The following is a 21757-nucleotide window of genomic DNA, read 5'->3' as shown; positions in this document are numbered from 1 at the left end:
TGTCTCTGGAGGTTATATCAGCGCTGGAGCCAGGGCCGTCTTTAATATTGATTGGACCCTGGGCAAAAATTTACTTGGGCCCCCTGGATCCCGCCTTCCCACACCCTTGCATGCAATCACGGCCTCCACCACAACACACACACAAAAAAAAATTCCACACACCTGGTAGAGTACAGTAAATGACTGTAAATACTTCCAGTTCTGAAGACTCCAGCGGCTCAGGATCAGTGCTCTGGGCAGCTGGGCTCAGGGCTAGAAGTGGGCACCGCTCTGCAGGAAGGAAACCGGGGCTCGGCTCACCCTAGCGTTACAGTGCACCCCAGCACCCCACAGTATGCAATATAGCAGCCTATAGTATACAGCACCCCACAGAATGCAGTATAGCACCCTATAGTATACAGCAACCCACAGTATAGCACCCTATAGTATACAGCACCCCACAGTATGCAGTATAGCACCCCACACTATACAGTATACAGCACCCCACAGTATACAGCACCCCTCAGTATATAGTAGAGCAGTATAGCACCCCACAGTATACAGCCCCCCACAGTATACAGCTCCCCACAGTATACAGTACAGCAGTATAGCACTCCACAATATACAGCACCTCACGTTATACAGCACCCCAAACTATACAAATACCGCACCTCACAGTATACAGTAGAGCAGTATAGCACCCCACAATATACAGCACCCCACAGAATACAGTAGAGCAGTATAGCACCCCACAATATACAGCACCTCACGGTATACAGCACCTCACAGTATACATTATACAGCACCCCAAACTATACAGAATACAGCACCTCACAGTATACAGCACCCCACAGTATACAGTAGAGCAGTATAGCACCCCACAATATACAGCACCCCACTGTATACAGCACCCCACCGTATACAGCACCCACAGTATACAGTAGAGCAGTATAGCACCCCACAATATACAGCACCCCACAGGATACAGCTCCCCACAGGATACAGTAGAGCAGTATAGAACCCCACACTATACAGCACCCCACAGTATACAGCACCCCACAGTATACAGTATACAACACCTCACAATATACAGTATACAGCACCCCACAGTATACAGTATACAGCACCCCACAGTATACAGTATACAGCACCCCACAGTATACAGTAGAGCGATATAGCTCCCCACAGTATACAGCCCCCCACAGTATACAGTAGAGCAGTATAGCACCCCACAATATACAGCACCCCACAGTATACAGCCCCCCACAGTATACAGTAGAGCAGTATAGCACCCCACACTATACAGCACCCCACAGTATAAAGTATACAGCACCCCACAATATACAGTATACAGCACCCCACAGTATACAGTATACAGCACCCCATAGTATACAGCACCCCACAGTATACAGCACCCCACAGTATACAGTAGAGCGGTATAGCACCCCATAGTATACAGTAGAGCAGTATAGCACCCCACAGTATACATCACCCCATAGTATACAGTAGAGCAGTATAGCACCCCATAGTATACAGCACCCCACAGTATACAGTAGAGCAGTATAGCACCCCACAGTATACAGCACCCCACAGTATACAGCACTCAATAGTATACAGTAGAGCAGTATAGCACCCCACACTATACAGCACCCTACAGTATAGAGTACCCCACAGTATACAGTAGCTTACAGTATATTAGCATAACAGCCCATTTCACCTTTTCCTGATGTAATCTTCACAAAAAAAGCTCCACAGTTAAGGCAAACTTCTCCTGCAGCAACACTCCTGGTAGAAAGAAAGGACATTTGATGACCTCATAGCCATGTGACCAGTAATATTGCTAGGTTACTGGTCACATGGTGATGATGTCATCTAAGGTCCTTTCTCCTAAGAGAATCACAGCTCTCACAGTTCGCTGCCTGGAGTGACGGCAGGCAGTCATGGCATGGCAGCATCCCCCTGTGTAGCTGACAGCCTGACACCCGGGGCAATGGCCAGCAGGGCTGAAGAGGCAGCTGCCTTGGGCCTCCCAGGAGCAACTGGGCCCGGGGCAGCTGCCCCTTTTGCCCCTTGTTAAAGACGGCCCTGGCTGAAGCGTTATAAGAGGAGCGGCTGATATCAGTCACATATGATGTAATGTCTCTGGAGGTTATATCAGTGCTCAAGCGTTATAAGAGCAGCGGCTGATATCAGTCACATATGATGTAATGTCTCTGGAGGTTATATTAGTGTTGCAGCGTTATAAGAGGAGCGGCTGATATCAGTCACATATGATGTAATGTCTCTGGAGGTTATATCAGTGCTGGAGCGTTATAAGAGGAGCGGCTGATATCAGTCACATATGATGTAATGTCTCTGGAGGTTATATCAGTGCTGGAGCGTTATAAGAGGAGCGGCTGATACCAGTCACATATGATGTACTGTCTGGAGGTTATATCAGCACTGGAGCATTATAGGTGGAGCGGCTGATACCAATCACATATGACTGTGGATAGGTCATCAGTATATGATTGGTGGACCTCTGCTGATCAGCTGTTTGAGAAGGCACCAGTGCTGCTGTGATCACTGTGCCCTTCTCTGTGCTTTTCCTAGGCAACGTGACGTTCATTGATCAAGTGGCCTCAGCCCCATAGAAGTGAAAGGTGCTGAGCATGATACCAAGCACAGCCGCTATACAATGTACGGTGCTGAGCTTGGTGAGCTGTGAGGAGGCCGTGGTGCTACTACGATCACTTAATCACTTACGATCAATAAACTTATCTTTTTCAATATGTCAGCAAACATTTCCTTCACTTTGGATATTGTTTAGGCTGGCTGGGGAACTTGGTGGTTCATCTAGGACATGGAATGTCCACGTGTGAGTGCTGTCCAAACTACTGACTGTAAGTAACAGACACAGTTATGAACTAAATGAGTTGCTTAATGGGAAACAATTTGATATAGTGCAGTGCACAATACTGTTCTGTTTAGCACACTGTATTGTGTGCTAAAATGCATACATTCATGTGTGTGAGACTGAAAAATGAACGAGTAATATCTCCAGCTCTAGGGTGGGCCCTAGGCACCCCAGTCCGACACTGTTTGTAAATGAACTCCAATTTTCCTTGTGTATTCTCACTTATGGGTAATAGAATCATAAAAATGTTTTTATTATGTGGGTTTTTATTATGTGGGTCCCCGTGATGCGGGCACCGGCCGTGTGCTCCCCGCATCACGGATGCGGACCTATTCACTTGAATGGGTCCACCATCCGGAGCTGCGGTGCAGAACGGAGGCACGGAACCCTGCCGAAGCACTACGGCATGCTTCCGTGGTGTTTCTGTCTGTGCCTCTGCATCGCAAAAAAATAGAACATGTTCTATTTTTTACGGTGCGGACGTATAACGGACCCATTCAAGTTGAATGGGTCTCGATCCGTCCCGGGCCGTCGCACGGACGTTGCCCGTGCATTGGGGACCGCAATTTGCTGTCTCCAATGCACGGAACGGCTGCACAACGGCTCTGTGCATGAGGCCTTAAACTAATACTACTAATTATTTTTTTCAGTCAATTTAGCCTCATTTTACCCAAAACCAAAAGAAATCTGATTTAACGAAAGTCAATGTAATAGTATTTCAGGTTTTTATTAGTTATTTTTATTTTATAAAAAGTACTGTAAAAATGTTCTCAACCTGCACAGTGGAAGTAAAAGAAACATAAGACAGAACCATAGATTACTAGCGTTAGAACATATGATGTACTTGTTTCACAATGTTCACATCCAGATATTTTTTGAGTAAGGTGTTTGTGATCCCAAGTGCAGATAAGACATTCAACAGGAACAATGAGAAGAGGCTGAGGTAAAATCCAGGGATCCTGAAGAGAAGACCATACACACAATTACATGCAGAAACTTATATGGACATGTATCACTCACTATTTTACCAGGACAAGCCCAGTTGGTACTGAAGACCACTTATCCCACTTTGGACTTCCACGGATCATGTGAAAGGGGACCTGTTCTCCCCGTTTGAATGGAGCACTGTTCACACAGACATGTTGCTGCTCTCTTTAGCTCTTCCAGAGAAAGCAGAGCACTTGTACTCGGCTGTCTCCAGCAGTCTCATACAGTTGAATAGAATAGTAGACACACATGGCTCTCCAATTAAATAGCGGGACACAGGCCCCCATTCCTGTGATTAGCATGGAGCTCCGGTGGTTTGCCCCCTGCCAATCAGACACTTTTGCCCTATCGTGGGGATAGGGGATAAGTTTTCCTAATGGGACCACCCCTTTAACATTTTACAATTTCTAAAATTCACTGCAAACGTAATGTAGTTCTGAAAGCTCTTTTCAGGTCAATGGTCTCCCACTTATTATTGTGTGCAAAATCACAATGAAGACGCAAACTTTCCATGTAAACCACAATCATTTCAGTCGATGCTGATATTGTCTACAGAGATCAGCACTCACAGTTCTAAACGTCGGAAAATAAAGGAGGATTAGATCAAAGGACCTCCACATTTCCTCACACCCTCTAATATGGTATTTTATAAGCCCATTATTTGCTAGGCCTAATTAGTATCAACCTTCAGTCATGTCATTTTAATGATAGGATGTGTAATGATTCTGCAGAAACAATAGTGGCCTTCACACTATCAAATAATACAAACAGCATACAGACATGAAGGCTTCTTCAGACACAAATTTGGTTTGCAGGTTTTTTTGCCCCTAAGAAAAACCCATGCATTTTTTGGTTTCATGTATTTTTAAAAAATACACTGCACCTGAAAAATCTGTGTACTGCATTTCAAAATTCACATAGACTTTCCAGTTAACATCTACAGGTTACATTAAAAACACCAAAACCGCATGTAAAAAAAAAGGCCAGAAAACACAAAAGTTAGCAAAAATGGCTAGAGCAGACTTCATGAAATAGGTCCTCTAGGACAGTGTTTCCCAACCAGTGTGCCTCCAGCTGTTGCAAAACTACAACTCCCAGCATGCCCGCACAGCCAAAGGCTGTCCAGGCATTCTGGGAGTTGTAGTTTTGCAACAGCTGGAGGCACACTGGTTGGGAAACACTGCTCTAGGACATCTACAGTATAAGCAGGGGCGGATTGGGAACCTAAAGTGGCCCTGAAAAAAAAAATTACTAAAAGTGGCCCCATATTGTAGGAGGGTTTAAATTGTCAGGAGGCGGGGTCACAAAAGTAGGGGGGTCAGCAATACCATAGCACAAAATACCACATACCACACAATATGTTGCTCCAAAAGCTGTCCCTCTGAGTTGGCCAACAATAGAGGCCATTTTCTCTCCTCCTCCTCTAGTTGTCTCTGATTAAGATATGGAGAAGGGGGCTTAAGAGGTGAATTGTGGGACATAGTTGAATTCTGGAGGGCAGGTCGCTGGCCTGGTACATGAGCACCTGATTCTTACCACTGATAGCTCATTAAGTACCCAGCCAGCGGCAGAGATGGGGGCTTGGGAGGCCCCCTGAGTCTATGGCCAATCCACCCCTGAGTGTAAGATGTCCAGATGAAATGGCCAGGTGGGGAGGCAGGTCTTTCTATACACTGTCAATATTATACAGCATCCCAGATTCTGACTTAGAAGGCAAGATAAGGGGCATGCAAAGATAGGTTTTATTCTAAAATGTTGCATTTTTTTTGTTTTAGCAAAAGAAATTGCTGCAGCCAGATGTTACATGCTGGTCAGTAGGAAACTATAAAGCACTCTACACACATTGTATTTTTGTAGCGACATTTAGGACAGTGTTCAGTTTTTTTTGTCCCTTGGCATTTTTTTTTTTTTGCAAATTACAGCATGCACTAAATGTGGCCTGGTATTTCTCCATACATTTCTATATAGGAACAAAAAAAAAGTAAAACGTGTGATTAAAAAAAATGCCACCATAAAAAAAACTTTAAGAGGACCTTTCATGTGTTTTTTTTAAAAAAAACCTACTGTCTTGTCCTGCTTGTTTTTTGGTGCCAAATATGTAAATTAGTACCATTGGTACAGGGAGGAGGAGACCTCAGCTCTCCTAAGTTGGCGTCTCCTTCTCCCTGGTTGCGACGCTGTCCAATTGCAGCAAACCGCTCCAAAGTCAGGGAGGAGACAGGCTATGTAAGCAAGAACACCAAGAAAGAATGGTGGTGTTGATGGACTGTGATGGATAGGTCTGGTAGGTGGGTTAAGTGACATGAGGGAAAGATGATGAATTCTGTTTTATCTATGTTGAGTTTTAAGAAGCGGGAGGAGAAGAATGATGATAGACACATCTGGATTCTAGACAGAACAGAAATGACATCTGGGCCAGAAAGGTGGATTTGAGTGTCATCAACGTAGAGTTGGTATTGAAAGCCATGAGAGCCTATGAGCTGTCCCAGGCCGAATGTATAAATGGAGAAAAGTAAGGGACCCAGGACAGAGCCTTGAGGGACACCAACAGAGAAGGGGTGTGATGAGAAGGTGATGTTTAATTAGGAAATGCTGGAAATTCTGTTGAAGAGGTACAAGGAGAACCAGGAGAAGGACAGGTGTCTGATTCAGAGGGATGAGAGGGTCTGCAACATGAGAGTGGTTGACTTGTCAAAGGCGGAGGACAGGTCAAGAAGCAGGAGCACAGAGCAATGATGCTTAGTATATCTGTAAAGAATAAATCAAGGCAACTGGACGTACTGTAGATTTCTTGAAAACGAGCTCTCTCTATTCTGAGTGACTGTACAAGAATTCTCTGGGAATAAATATGTAACTGAATCAACATCTGGTAATTATACCCAGCATGGGGTCAGAGGTCATTATACCCAGCATGGGGTCAAAGTTGTTGATTCCATTATCCTAACTGGAGTCAGTAGGTGATAAAGACTTCCCAGAAAAAGGTGTCAAGACAGCATTGTATGTGGCAGACAATAGATGTCTAACCCTCCCCCCCCCCTTCCCCCCCGCCTCTATTCAAGCTTGGCTTCTCCAAATGATGTTTAGCTTTTGGCAGCTAGCAGATCATTGGTGACTTTGCTTAGGGCGGTTTCAGTGGAGTGATTGGGTCAGAAGCCAGATTGCAGCGGATCAAAAAGTAAGTGGGGTGAGAGGGCAGTTCAAGATGGACATGTTGTTCTCGAAGCTTTGATGCGAATGGGAGTAGTGAGATAAGGCGATAGCTGAAAAGAGAGGATGAGTCCAGGGAAGGCTTCTTGACTATGGGTGTGATAGTGGCAAATCTGTCTATGAAACTGGCTGACCTGCTACATGTGCACTTGGCAGCTGAAGGCATCTGTGTTGGTCCCATTTTCATATGTGCCCGCATTGCTGAGAAAAATGATGTTTTCATATATGCAAATGAGCCTCCATGTACAAATCTGCTGACAGATGTCCTTTAAAAGTGGAAAAGAAGACACCAGCGGTTACAATGGACTGTACTTACCGACCCTGAGCAGATGTCACATAACCTTTGAAGTAGAGATGACGTGCAAATATATAAAGTAAGCCCAAAGCTGCAGCTACTTCTGCAAAAAAAAATAATAAAGATGGCATTAGCCTTGACTTCTGAAGTGCCTTAATCCAATATCCCTTGTTTAGACTGGTAAAATGTATCATGTGCAGTCTTTATTACAGACATTAAAATAAATATGTATATAGTTGACACTCAAGGCATACACTGTATATAATAGGTATTAGACACCAGTATTTATTAAAACTAAAATATATGTGAATAGAGCTGTTATTACCGTTATTACTACCTGACAGCATTTCATGCAGTTTAGATGGTATATCTGTATCTATTTGGTTAGGTATTCGGGCGAATTATCTATGGGAAGATCATGTCTGCATTATGTTATATAATTGTTCCCAGTCTTTATATATTTTGTTATAATGGTTTTATTAACATATATTTTAGTTTTACTAAGTAGTGGTGTCTAATACCTATTATCTACAGTGTATGCCTTGCTGACATATATACACTGCTCAAAAAAATAAAGGGAACACTTAAACACCACAATGTAACTCCAAGTCAATCACACTTCTGTGAAATCAAACTGTCCACTTAGGAAGCAACACTGAGTGACAATCAATTTCACATGCTGTTGTGCAAATGGGATAGACAACAGGTGGAAATTATAGGCAATTAGCAAGACACCCCCAATAAAGGAGTGGTTCTGCAGGTGGTGACCACAGACCACTACTCAGTTCCTATGCTTCCTGGCTGATGTTTTGGTCACTTTTGAATGCTGGCGGTGCTTTCACTCTAGTGGTAGCATGAGACTGAGTCTACAACCCACACAAGTGGCTCAGGTAGTGCAGCTTATCCAGGATGGCACATCAATGCGAGCTGTGGCAAGAAGGTTTGCTGTGTCTGTCAGCATAGTGTCCAGAGCATGGAGGCGCTACCAGGAGACAGGCCAGTACATCAGGAGACGTGGAGGAGGGCAACAACCGCTACCTCCGTCTTTGTGCAAGGAGGAACAGGAGGAGCACTGCCAGAGCCCTGCAAAATGACCTCCAGCAGGCCACAAATGTGCATGTGTCTGCTCAAACGGTCAGAAACAGACTCCATGAGGGTGATATGAGGGCCCGACGTCCACAGGTGGGGGTTTTGCTTACAGCCCAACACCGTGCAGGACGTTTGGCATTTGCCAGAGAACACCAAGATTGGCAAATTCGCCACTGGCACCCTGTGCTCTTCACAGATGAAAGCAGGTTCACACTAAGCATATGTGACAGATGTGACAGAGTCTGGAGACGCCGTGGAGAACGTTCTGCTGCCTGCAACATCCTCCAGCATGACTGGTGGCATTTCTTTGGAGGGTCGCACAGCCCTCCATGTGCTCGCCAGAGGTAGCCTGACTGCCATTAGGTACCGAGATGAGATCCTCAGACCCCTTGTGAGACCATATGCTGGTGCGGTTGGCCCTGGGTTCCTCCTAATGCAAGACAATGCTAGACCTCATGTGGCTGGAGTGTGTCAGCAGTTCCTGCAAGACGAAGGCATTGATGCTATGGACTGGCCCGCCCGTTCCCCAGACCTGAATTCAATTGAGCACATCTGGGACATAATGTCTCGCTCTATCCACCAACGTCACGTTGCACCACAGACTGTCCAGGAGTTGGCAGATGCTTTAGTCCAGGTCTGGGAGGAGATCCCTCAGGAGACCGTCCGCCACCTCATCAGGAGCATGCACAGGCGTTGTAGGGAGGTCATACAAGCACGTGGAGGCCACACACACTACTGAGCCTCATTTTGACTTGTTTTAAGGACATTACATCAAAGTTGGATCAGCCTGTAGAGTGTTTTTCCACTTTAATTTTGAGTGTGACTCCAAATCCAGACCTCCATGGGTTGAAAAATTTGATTTCCATTTTTTAATTTTTGTGTGATTTTGTTGTCAGCACATTCAACTATGTAAAGAACAAAGTATTTCAGAAGAATATTTAATTAACTCAGATCTAGGATGTGTTATTTTTGTGTTCCCTTTATTTTTTTGAGCTATATATACACTCACCTAAAGAATTATTAGGAACACCATACTAATACGGTGTTGGACCCCCTTTTGCCTTCAGAACTGCCTGAATTCTACATAGCATTGATTCCACAAGGTGCTGATAGCATTCTTTAGAAATGTTGGCCCATATTGATAGGATAGCATCTTGCAGTTGATGGAGATTTGAGGGATGCACATCCAGGGCACGAAGCTCCCGTTCCACTACATCCCAAAGATGCTCTATTGGGTTGAGATCTGGTGACTGTGGGGGCCATTTTACTACAGTGAACTCATTGTCATGTTCAAGAAACCAATTTGAAATGATTCGAGCTTTGTGACATGGTGCATTATCCTGCTGGAAGTAGCCATCAGAGGATGGGTACATGGTGGTCATGAAGGAATGGACATGGTCAGAAACAATGCTCAGGTAGCCCGTTGCATTTAAACGATGCCCAATTGGCACTAAGGGGCCTAAAGTATGCCCAGAAACATCCCCCACACCATTACACCACCACCACCAGCCTGCACAGTGGTAACAACGCATGATGGATACATGTTCTCATTCTGTTTACGCCAAATTCGGACTCTACCATTTGAATGCATCGAGACTCATCATACCAGGCAACATTTTTCCAGTCTTCAACAGTCCAATTTTGGTGAGCTTGTGCAAATTGTAGCCTGTTTTTCCTATTTGTAGTGGAGATGAGTGGTACCCGGTGGGGTCTTCTGCTGTTGTAGCCCATCCGCCTCAAGGTTGTGCGTGTTGTGGCTTCACAAATGCTTTGCTGCATACCTCGGTTGTAACGAGTGGTTATTTCAGTCAACGTTGCTCTTCTATCAGCTTGAATCAGTCGGCCCATTCTCCTCTGACCTCTAGCATCCACAAGGCATTTTCGCCCACAGGACTGCCGCATACTGGATGTTTTTCCCTTTTCACACCATTCTTTGTAAACCCTAGAAATGGTTGTGCGTGAAAATCCCAGTAACTGAGCAGATTGTGAAATACTCAGACCGGCCCGTCTGGCACCAACAACCATGCCACGCTCAAAATTGCTTAAATCACCTTTCTTTCCCATTCTGACATTCAGTTTGGAGTTCAGGAGTTTGTCTTGACCAGGACCACACCCCTAAATGCATTGAAGCAACTGCCATGTGATTGGTTGACTAGATAATTGCATTAATGAGAAATAGAACAGGTGTTCCTAATAATTCTTTAAGCGAGTGTATATATAATTGAAAACAACAAGCCAGCACTCCGGATAACTGCTCATTGCAGTCTTTATCATTTATTTATATATATATATATATATATATATATATACAGTGTGTATATATATATATATATATATATATATATATATATATAAAAAAATATATATATATATCGTCATTTGGTTATAAAATTGTGGCGACAATAAACTGATCACCTCATGTGCCTTTTTCAGTCATCAGCGTATAACTGACCAGCTCTCAATGTTAAAGTGTACCTAAACCTTTAAGTACAGTTTTTTTAATTGTTACAAATGTCATAATAATGATTTTTGTAATATATTTTAATTACGGATTTTATTGTTTTAGTAGCCAAACAGGCCCCAGAAGTTCAGCCTTCCTGAAATGTTCTTCACTGCAGACCATACAGAATCCGTACATCACAACCGTGTTTGGGGTGTATGGATAATGAATTCCACAATATGTGCGGTAGTGAGAGCTGGACCGGCAGGTGATCAATTTATTGTACCCACAATTTTTTTTACATGTCACATTCATTTCTATTATAAAGACTGTGCATGATAAACTTTACTTTATAGGCCCAGTCCAAACAAGAGATATCTTTATTATCGCATTTATAACAGTTTTAAAAAATGTACATGAAAGTTTAGGCGCACTTTCCAGTCCTTATCTCATATAAGTGGCCCCCACCCCAGCTCTTTCCACAAGTATAATAACTACCACATATTTTTGCCGTTTCCAACATGAGCAGACTTGCAGGGACTGACAATATTTCTGACATTAACCCTTTCATCCATAATTCTGACTGTTGAGTTTATCGCCATTAAACATATAATATACGTTGTGTATTCATAAAAAACATTATCTGACTCAGGGAAACTGAAAAGAGCAATTGTACATCCCTCAAAAATCATCACAGTAAGATATGTACTTATATAACACAATCTCCATATGCCTCACATAGATTGGCTGGAGCAGAAGCTTCCAAAATTGTTCAGTGCTGTACTACAGTTTTATACCATATGAAAGTGGCAAAATAAAATTAGAAATGTATACTGCCCCCCTAAGCCCAATACATTTATCATAATGTACGCAGTTATAGCTGCAGTCTGCTCCAGCCCATAGCTGGCATAGATTTCAGTTTGTGGCGTGCATCTCTTAATAAATTAGTTGCATTTTACTCCAACAGGCTTTTCACTTAGGCTACTTTCACACTTGCGGCAGTGTGATCCGGCGGGCAGTTACATCGTCGGAACTGCCCGCCGGATCCGCCGATCTGCCGCTGACTGAAAGCATTTGTGAGACGGATCCGGATCCGTCTCACAAATGCATTGCAAGGACGGATCCGTCTCTCCGCTTGTCATGCGGACAGACGGATCCGTCTTGTACATTTTTTCACATTTTTATCGGTCGGCGCATGCGCAGGCCGGAAGGACGGATCCGGCATTCCGGTATTCTGAATGCCGGGTCCGGCTTTTAGGCAAGTCTTCAGTTTTTTTCGCCGGAGAGAAAACCGTAGCATGCTGCGGTTTTCTCTTTTGCCTGATCAGTCAAAACGACTGAACTGAAGACATCCTGATGCAAACTGAACGGATTACTCTCCATTCAGAATGCATGGGGATAAAACTGATCAGTTCTTTTCCGGTATAGAGCCCCTGTGACGGAACTCTATGCCGGAAAAGAAAAAGGCAAGTGTGAAAGTAGCCTAAGGGCTCTTTCACACTTGCGTTCTTTTCTTCCGGGATAGAGTTCTGTCGTCGGGGCTCTATGCCGGAAGAATCCTGATCAGTTTTATCCTAATGCATTCTGAATGGAGAGAAATCCGTTCAGGATGCATCAGGATGTCTTCAGTTCCGGACCGGAACGTTTTTTGGCCGGAGAAAATACTGCAGCATGCTGCGCTTTTTGCTCCGTCCAAAAATCCTGAACACTTGCCGCAAGGCCGGATCCGGAATTAATGCCCATTGAAAGGCATTAATCCGGATCCGGCCTTAAGCTAAACGTCGTTTCGGCGCATTGCCGGATCCGACGTTTAGCTTTTTCTGAATGGTTACCATGGCTGCCGGGACGCTAAAGTCCTGGCAGCCATGGTAAAGTGTAGTGGGGAGATGGGGAGCAGTATACTTACCGTCCGTGCGGCTCCCCGGGCGCTCCAGAGTCACGTCATCCATGCGCATTGGGGCGCTCTGACGTCATTCTGGAGCGCCCCGGGAGCCGCACGGACTGTAAGTATACTGCTCCCCCGCTCCCCACTACTACTATGGCAACCAGGAATTTAATAGCGTCCTGGCTGCCATAGTAACACTGAATGCATTTTGAAGACGGATCAGTCTTCAAATGCTTTCAGTTCACTTGCGTTTTTCCGGATCCGGCGTGTAATTCCGGCAAATGGAGTACACGCCGGATCCGGACAACGCAAGTGTGAAAGGGCCCTAAGACCAGCACAGTAATTCTGCCCCTTTATTTGTAAATCTAATAACCATTGTATGTTTTTAGGCACTGTATTCACGGATACATAGTATATATACATGGTATACATAGTTGCCAATAGTCTAGTGGTCAGTGCGAAAAGTACACAATTTTAGATATTTTTTTTATATAGATAGTGACACGGAAAATTAACCACTTTATTACCAGAGTTTTTACCCTCCTTCCTTACCAGACCAATTTTTCACAATGGGCCTATCACACTGCAAATAACTATTTAATTTTTGAGCCAACCTACATACATGTAGTTGATATTATTTTTCACAGGGCACATTAGACCTTTCTTCTGTGCCATTAGATGACAGATATAATGTAACCACTGTAGGTAGGGACAGACGAGGACAGCGAGTCCCTGAACTAGAACCAAGCCCGCTTTCCATACCTACTTGCAGTGTAAGACCTAAATGGCAGAACTGCAACTGGATGACAGTCCCTACACTAGTATAGATACAGGACAAACAAGACACACAATACAGACAACACAAAAGCAGAGTCATACAAAATGGGTGAGAACCAGACCGGCTACGCAGTACCAAAACGTGAGACAGAGGGTTGTCAGAAGACAAGCCAAGGTCAGGAACACTGGGAACAAATAGCAATACAGGAACCAGGAACAGGGGAACCAGCTAGAGCCAACAAAGATTATCACTGGTAATGGTGAGGGGATTTAAATAGAGCATCGAGTCCCTGGATCAGAACCTGATGGGTCCATTAAATTGGCGCTCCATTGGTCAGAAACACAAGTTACACAGTAATAGAGTAGCTGAGCTAATCAGCCCACTGCTAATCTCCCCCAGCATATGCACGCTGTGGGGAGAAACAGAGCATTGCATCCTGTTACTAAGGATGCAGTCGCGTCAACGGGGGGCGTGGCTCATCAGCGTATCTCTCCTGGCGTGGGTGTGCCAAGGCTGAGGATCACGCCGCTGGAGCCCGTCCAGGTACGTTTATCTAATATATAAAGCTGAGTGTATGTATGTGTGTATGTCCGCTAAAGGAATCTGCACCGTTGCATTTACAATCAAGAAATTTTGCACAGCTACCTCCTGTGACTCGGGGAACATCATAGACTACGTTTTGAGTGGAAATTTTCACCCCACGCTTTCTAAATATTTGCCAAAAAATATGCTTAGTAACCTAACCGCCAAACTACAGGAGCCATCTTCTGTTGGCTGTTGTGGCAGTTAGCCTGGATATTCATTAGGTTGCATATAGCAACCGATCACAGCTCAGCTTCTATTTTGCTACAGGTCATTGAGCTATGAGCTATGATTGGTTTCTATAGGCAATGAAGGGCATTCTTAGTATAAGACAGCTTATGTGTGAGTTAATATGATTTTCATTGCAACGGTTAGCCAACGTTGTTGTGACTCAAATGACTTTAAGTGTATACAAATTCTATGGGGTTTTATATACTGTCAATTAAAAGACAATAATGCCCCGCTGTGGAGGTCTTTGTTTTGGGGGAGGGTGGAGTGTTGTGGAGGTCACTGTTAAAGGAGCAGGGTGCTGTGGAAGTAACATTTTAAGGAGGTGGGGCACTGTGGGGGCATTAGTGTTAAGGGGGCGTGGGTCTGTAGAGGTCACTGTTATGGGGGATACTGTGGATATCTTTTAACACACACAAACATTAAATGAAATAGATGAAATATACCCATGCGAAGCCGGGTCCTTCTGCTAGTTACATATAATATTTTAAAAAAATGATATTTCTGACCATTTTTTTTCCTTTACAAAATATTTCAAGGCAAAAATTTCAGAAGCCGTTACCTATATTTGTACTGTGAGACTGGATACTACCTGTGTAATTTATCTACAGGCTGGGCCCCCCTGCAAGCCTTCAAAGGACTGTGGTGCATTTTGGATTCTGGCAACCTATTTTCCTATTGCTAATTCTATGGCACCGTACTGCCATAAAAGATGTTCTGCCGAAGCTAATAACTATCGCCATAACTTTTTAATATTTTTTACATTTTAATTTTTTTTATTAAAAAATGAATTAACTCCTTCCTGCCACAGTCAGGGCAGAAAGGCTTTAATTCACAATGACAGCAGGATCACTGTTAACTTTAAAGCCAGCAGGGGTCTCTCTCACATAAAGAAGATCTTAGCAAAAACACTCTTGCTGGCTTTATACTTTTCTTCACAGTGGATCGCTGTGATAGCCTGTCACAGTGATCACATGCCCGGAGACCACTTTGGCTGGTCTACGGGACCTTCCCTGTGACCGCAGCTGTCTAATAACAGTGCAGTCACAGCGACCTGCAGTGCCACAGGGGCAGTGGGAGATCGTAATGTAACCCAGCATGTTTATACGTCGGATTATTGTTAACCTACCGCCACGATGTATAAAGTCGTACGGCAGTAGGGAAGTGGTAAAAACCAAAATCACCAAACATTCTAAAAATATGTATAGCATAAAAACTTGATTTATAAATGTAGGTCATTTTCTGATGACACATTACCTTTGAAATCCTATATGTCACAGATTTGCCGCAAATTTTGAAAAGGGTGAAATTTGTGGTAAAATATGTGCAGCTCATATTACACACGGTCAGCACATAAATTACACTTGTGTCAATAATTTGTCAAATATCATTAAGTCTTAAATGCGTTTTTTTTAAGAAGAAGAAAAATAATCATGTTACCTTCAAAGAAGAAAAAGCCAGCAGTCCACAGAGCTACCAGGAATATTGGGAAGAACTCCATACAGTTCTGTCTGTAAATGAGAGAAAGTGGCTGTGTCAGTTATAAAATATATTACTGTACTTGTCTATGCTGGAATATGGCAAGGAAACTTAAGAAAAAAGTATGGCTTCCCATTGTAATCATTCATTAGAATAGGCTCAGCATAGATGCAGGCTGCTTTGGTAGATAGAACCACACAGAATCTCTATGCTCTTGCATACTACAGCAGCGTTGATGTGTATCATTTAAAAAGGTTCTCCAGGAATAAAGAAAATTGAACTACATAAATATTACTTTATTATAAATATATTCCCAAAAACCTTTCATTACTTAGAATGGCTCGTTTTGTCTGGGGAACAATCATCATGGGCAATAAAATGGCCGCCGTCCTATTAGTACACAAAAAAACTGTCCTAATCACACAGGAGGACAAGTTACATCACAACACTGAGGTAAAGAGCTGCCTCGTCCTCCTCTCTGCTCTGCTTGTCAGCAGTTGTATGTAGTCTCCATTACCATAGCCCTACATTACCAGCCTTAACTGTCTGTCCTCTCTGTAACTTATATCTCCTCATGAACTACATTCCTACAGAGATTAAACTGAAGATTTTATCTGTATTCAGGATCATAATCCCTAACAAGTAGAGCAGAGAGAAGGATGAGGATGTTGTAAAGTAACTTGTCCTGCTGTGTGATTAGGACAGGTTCTGTGTGTACTAATAGGACGGCGGCAAGTTTTATTTCTCCTAATGATTGCTCCCTAGACAAAATGAGGCATTATAACGAATGAAAGGTATTTGGGAATATATTTATAATAAACTAATATTTAAGTATTTTCATTTTCTTAATTCCTGAAGAAACCCCTTTAAAGTTGGAGGCGACAACCCCAATGGTTGGAACCGATGCCCACAGCTGCACCATTCCTGCACTGCTGCCCTGTTCCCAGACGCTCCAGAACCTTGTAAACCTGCCATTTTGAGCTAAAAATCGAATGTATATGCTGAGCTCCGGAGTCTCTGCGGTCAGATGATGTTTGGAAAGAAAAGGATCAGGTGAGTTGAATTTCAATGCCTGACCCTTTCGCTCTCCCAGAAGAAGGAGCTAAGCCACCATCAGAGGTGTTTGGCAGCAGCTTTTTTCTCGGTTCCCATTGAAAGCACATATGGTACACGGTCAGTCAGGTGTGTATGTGGGAGTCAAGAGATATATGCCATAACTATCTTATAAATGCGAGCCCCAGCTCAGGGACCTCTACCTATATCCTGAAAGGGGGTCCCACGACCCCCACGCTTACAGTAAGTCAGCCAATGGCTGTGGCTTCCAGGTGAAGAATAAAGGAGAGGTGACCATGCATGTTCACAACTCTTCCACTCAATTATATAGGAGTCACAGATGGAAACAGTTGAGCAATCCATTCATGATCTGCCTGGATGCGGTATCTGGAAGCTTCCGCGCCAAGCAATACAGAAGTTGGGTAACTGCAGAACATTTATGATAAATCCTCCCGATTTGTTAGATTACATGAATGAACTGAATGAGCCCATACAGTGCCTTTATGTAACTCCAATTTTACTAAGAGGCAGACTCCATTACTTAAAGAGGACCTTTCATGTTTGTTTGTTTTTATTATTCTAGATAAATGCCTTTACTTGCAGGGTACCCCCTGCTGATGCTGCCACCCTGCCTGTTTTTTTTTAATATCGCTCCTACGCCCCGCTGTGCCCCCTGTAGTTTTCCCGCTCATTATGTTAACACTGAGCATCGGTACAGGGAGGAGACGCCAGGGTTTCTCAATGGGTTTCTCCTTCTTCCTGGCTGTGCAGCGATCAAATCACAGCGGAGAGCGTCACAGCCAGGGAGAGAGAAAAAAGCTCACCTCCTATTAGTACACACAAAACCTGTCCTAATCACACAGCAGGACAAGTTACTTCACAACACTGAGATAAAGAGCTGCCTTATCCTCCTCTCTGCTTTACTTGTCAGGGATTATGATCCTGAATACACATCAAATCTTCAGCTTAATCTCTGTAACATAGTAACATAGTACATAAGGCCGAAAAAAGACATTTGTCCATCCAGTTCGGCCTGTTATCCTGCAAGTTGATCCAGAGGAAGGCTAAAAAAAAACCCTGTGAGGCAGAAGCCAATTTTCCCCACTTTAGGGGGAAAAAAAATTCCTTCCCGACTCCAATCAGGCAATCAGAATAACTCCCTGGATCAACGACCCCTCTCTAGTAGCTATAGCCTGTAATATTATTACACTCCAGAAACGCATCCAGGCCCCTCTTGAATTCCTTTATTGTACTCACCATCACCACCTCCTCAGGCAGAAAGTTCCATAGTCTCACTGCTCTTACCGTAAAGAATCCTTTTCTATGTTTGTGTACAAACCTTCTTTCCTCCAGACGCAGAGGATGTCCCCTCGTCACAGTTCTGGGGATAAATAGATGATTGGAGAGATCTCTGTACTGACCCCTGATATATTTATACATATTAATTAGATCTCCCCTCAGTCGTCTTTTTTCTAAAGTGAATAACCCTAATTTTGATAATCTTTCAGGGTACTGTAGTTGGCCCATTCCAGTTATTACTTTAGTTGCCCTCCTCTGGACCCTCTCCAGCTCTGCTATGTCTGCCTTGTTTACAGGAGACCAGAACTGTACACAGTACTCCATGTATGGTCTGACTAGCGATTTGTAAAGTGGTAGGACTATGTTCTTATCACGGGCATCTATGCCCCTTCTGATGCAACCCATTATCTTATTGGCCTTGGCAGCAGCTGCCTGACACTGGTTTTTGCAGCTAAGGCTACTTTCACACTTGCGTTCAGAGCGGATCCGTCTGGGGTCTGCCCAGACGGGTCCGCTCATATAATGCAGACTTCGGATCCGTTCAGAACGGATCCGTCTGCATTATATTGTAGAAAAAATTCTAAGTGTGAAAGTAGCTTCAGACGGATCCGTCCAGACTTTACATTGAAAGTCAATGGAGGACGGATCGGTTTGAAAATTGAGCCATATAGTGTCAAATTCAAACGGATCCGTCCCCATTGACTTACATTGTAAGTCTGGACGGATCCGTTTGCCTCAGCACGGCCAGGCGGACACCAGCGTTCAGGTGTCCGCTTGCTGAGCGGAGGCTGAACGCTGCCAGACTGATGCATTCTGAGCGGATCCGCATCCACTCAGAATGCATTGGTAGCTGGACGGATGCGTTCGGGGCCGCTTGTGAGACTCTTCAAACGGAGCTCACAAGCGGAACCCCGACGCTAGTGTGAAAGTAGCCTTAGTTTGCTGTTTATTAAAATTCCTAGATCCTTTTCCATGTCAGTGTTACCGAGTGTTTTATCATTTAGTATGTACGGGTGACTTGCATTATTCCTTCCCATGTGCATAACTTTACATTTGTCAGTGTTAAACCTCATCTGCCACTTATCTGCCCAAGCCTCCAGTCTATCCAGATCCCTCTGTAGTAGTATACTGTCCTCTTCAGTGTAAATTACTTTACACAGTTTAGTGTCATCTGCGAAAATTGATACTTTACTATGCAAGCCTTCTACAAGATCATTAATAAATATATTGAAGAGAATAGACCCCAAGCTACCCCACTAGTGACAGTGACCCAATCTGAGTGTGTACCGTTAATAACCACCCTCTGTTTTCTATCATTGAGACAGTTACTTACCCACTTACAGACGTTTTCTCCCAGTCCGAGCATTCTCATTTTATATACTAACCTTTTATGTGGTACAGTGTCAAATGCTTTGGAGAAGTCCAGATATACGACATCCATTGATTCGCCGCTGTCAAGTCTAGAACTTACCTCCTCATAGAAACTGATTAAATTAGTTTGGCATGACCGATCCCTCACGAAGCCATGCTGATATGGCGTTATTTGCTTATTTCCGTTGAGATGCTCTAAGACAGCATCTCTCAGAAAACCTTCAAACAGTTTACCCACAACAGATGTTAAACTTACCGGCCTATAGTTTCCAGGCTCTGTTTTTGGACCCTTTTTGAATATTGGCACATTTGCCATGCGCCAATCCTGTGGGACATTCCCTGTCAGTATAGAGTCCGCAAATATCAGAAATAAGGGTCTGGCTATGACATTACTTAATTCCCTTAGGATACGGGGGTGTATGCCATCTGGTCCTGGCGATTTGTCTATTTTAATCTTTTTAAGTCGATGATGTACTTCTTCCTGGGTCAGACAGGACACCTTTAATGGGGAATTTATTTTTACATTCTGCATGTCATCTGACAGTTTATTTTCCTCAGTGAATACATTAGAGAAAAAAATATTTAACAGCTTTGCTTTCTCCTCGTCGCTCTCTGCGACTCCCCCCTGATTACTCTTTTTAAAAGGCCGACACCTTCAGATTTATACTTTTTAACATTTATATAATTGAAGAACATTTTAGGGTTAGTTTTACTCTCTTTGGGAATTAATCTCTCGGTCTCTAGTTTGGCCGCTTTTATTTGTTTTTTACATGTTCTATTTTTTTCTTATAGTTTTTCAGTGCTTCCGTGCTACCCTCCTGTTTTAGTGATTTATATGCTTTCTTTTTGTCATTTATTGCTTTCTTTACAGTTCTGTTTATCCACATTGGTTTCTTTTTGTTCCTTAACCTTTTATTCCCATACGGTATGTACCTCTCACAATGAGATTTTAGGATGTTTTTAAAGATATCCCATTTTGTGGCTGTATTTTTATTTTTGAGGACTTTGTCCCAGTTAGTTAGGCCTATGGCCTCTCTTAGTTGGCTAAATTTAGCTTTTTTGAAGTTTGGTATTTTTGTTCCTCCCTGTAGAAATGCTCTTTTGAATGATAGGAAGGGAGTTCATGAGGAGATATGAAGTACAGAGAGGACGGACAGGACAGACTGGTAATTTGGGGCTGTGGTAATTGAGACTACATACAACTGCTGATGTCCTCAGGACAGCGATACAGCTGAAGACTGCAGCTGGGCACTGGAGAGTCGTCTCCCTGTCCTGCTCTTTCTGATAGGCTTCGGGCCTCGGGCCTGTAGCCTATCAGAGGTCAGCACAGGCGGCTCAATGACATCATTATCATCACGCCACCTGAGCCGGGCAGCACACAGCGCAGGACAGAGGCCGGAAGAGGCCTGCATTGCATCACTGAAAGTGCCATAGAGGTAAGTATGTGTGTTTATTTTTTTATTTGGCACCTTGCAGTTTGGTCAACTTGAGGAAGGGGGAAAGGAGCATTATGGGGGGCATCTACCGAGGGGACAATATACGGTAAGTGAACTTTATGCTGGCACAGATTATGGGGGCACTATATACGGGAATTTTTATTCTGGCACAGACTATGGGGGCACTATATAGGGGAATTCTTAATCTGGCACAGATTATGGGGGCGCTATATAGGGGAATTTTTATTCTGGAACAGATTATGGGAGCCACTCTGGGGGCACTATATAGGAGAATTTTATTCTGGCACAGATTATGATGGGCACTCTGGGGGCACTATATAGGAGAATTTTATTCTGGCACAGATTATGAAGGGCACTATATAGGGGGATTTTAATTCTGGCACAGATTATGGAGGGCACTACATAGGAGAACTTTATTCTGGCACAGATTATGATGGCACTATATAGGGGAATCTTATTCTGGCACAGATAATGGCGGCACTATATAGGTAGATTTTATTCTGTCATAGATTGTGGGGGGCACTATGGGGAAGGGGGAGAGGAGCAATATGAGGGCATATACTGGGGGCACTATATAAGGGAATTTTATTCTGGCACAGATTATGGGGGGCACTATGGGGGCATCTAACTTGGGCACTATATAGGAGTATTTTATACTGACACACATTGTAGGGGCACTATGGGGACATTATCTCTACTGGGGCACTAAGGTAGTATTTTTGTACTGACACA

The 21757-nt window shown here is 43.6% G+C and overlaps 1 protein-coding gene across 1 annotated transcript in view; it reads right to left on the bottom strand.

Moving 5' to 3' along the window:
* Positions 1-3589: 3589 nt before the first annotated feature.
* The window catches only part of LOC120989986 (microsomal glutathione S-transferase 2-like), a 32123-nt gene continuing 13955 nt past the window's right edge, over positions 3590-21757 (bottom strand). The window contains exons 3-5 of the mRNA XM_040418471.1: positions 15807-15877; positions 7386-7467; positions 3590-3834 (exon numbers count right to left, since the gene is read on the bottom strand). Coding sequence (XP_040274405.1) covers positions 3702-3834; positions 7386-7467; positions 15807-15877 — 286 coding nt within the window. The 3' untranslated portion in view covers positions 3590-3701. The remainder of the gene's footprint in view (positions 3835-7385; positions 7468-15806; positions 15878-21757) is intronic.

This window comes from Bufo bufo, chromosome 2, assembly GCF_905171765.1.
Source record: "Bufo bufo chromosome 2, aBufBuf1.1, whole genome shotgun sequence".
NCBI classification, from domain to species: Eukaryota; Metazoa; Chordata; class Amphibia; order Anura; family Bufonidae; genus Bufo; species Bufo bufo.
The sequence above is the reverse complement of the archived record's forward strand: the minus strand, read 5'-3'. Positions and strand labels throughout refer to the sequence as shown.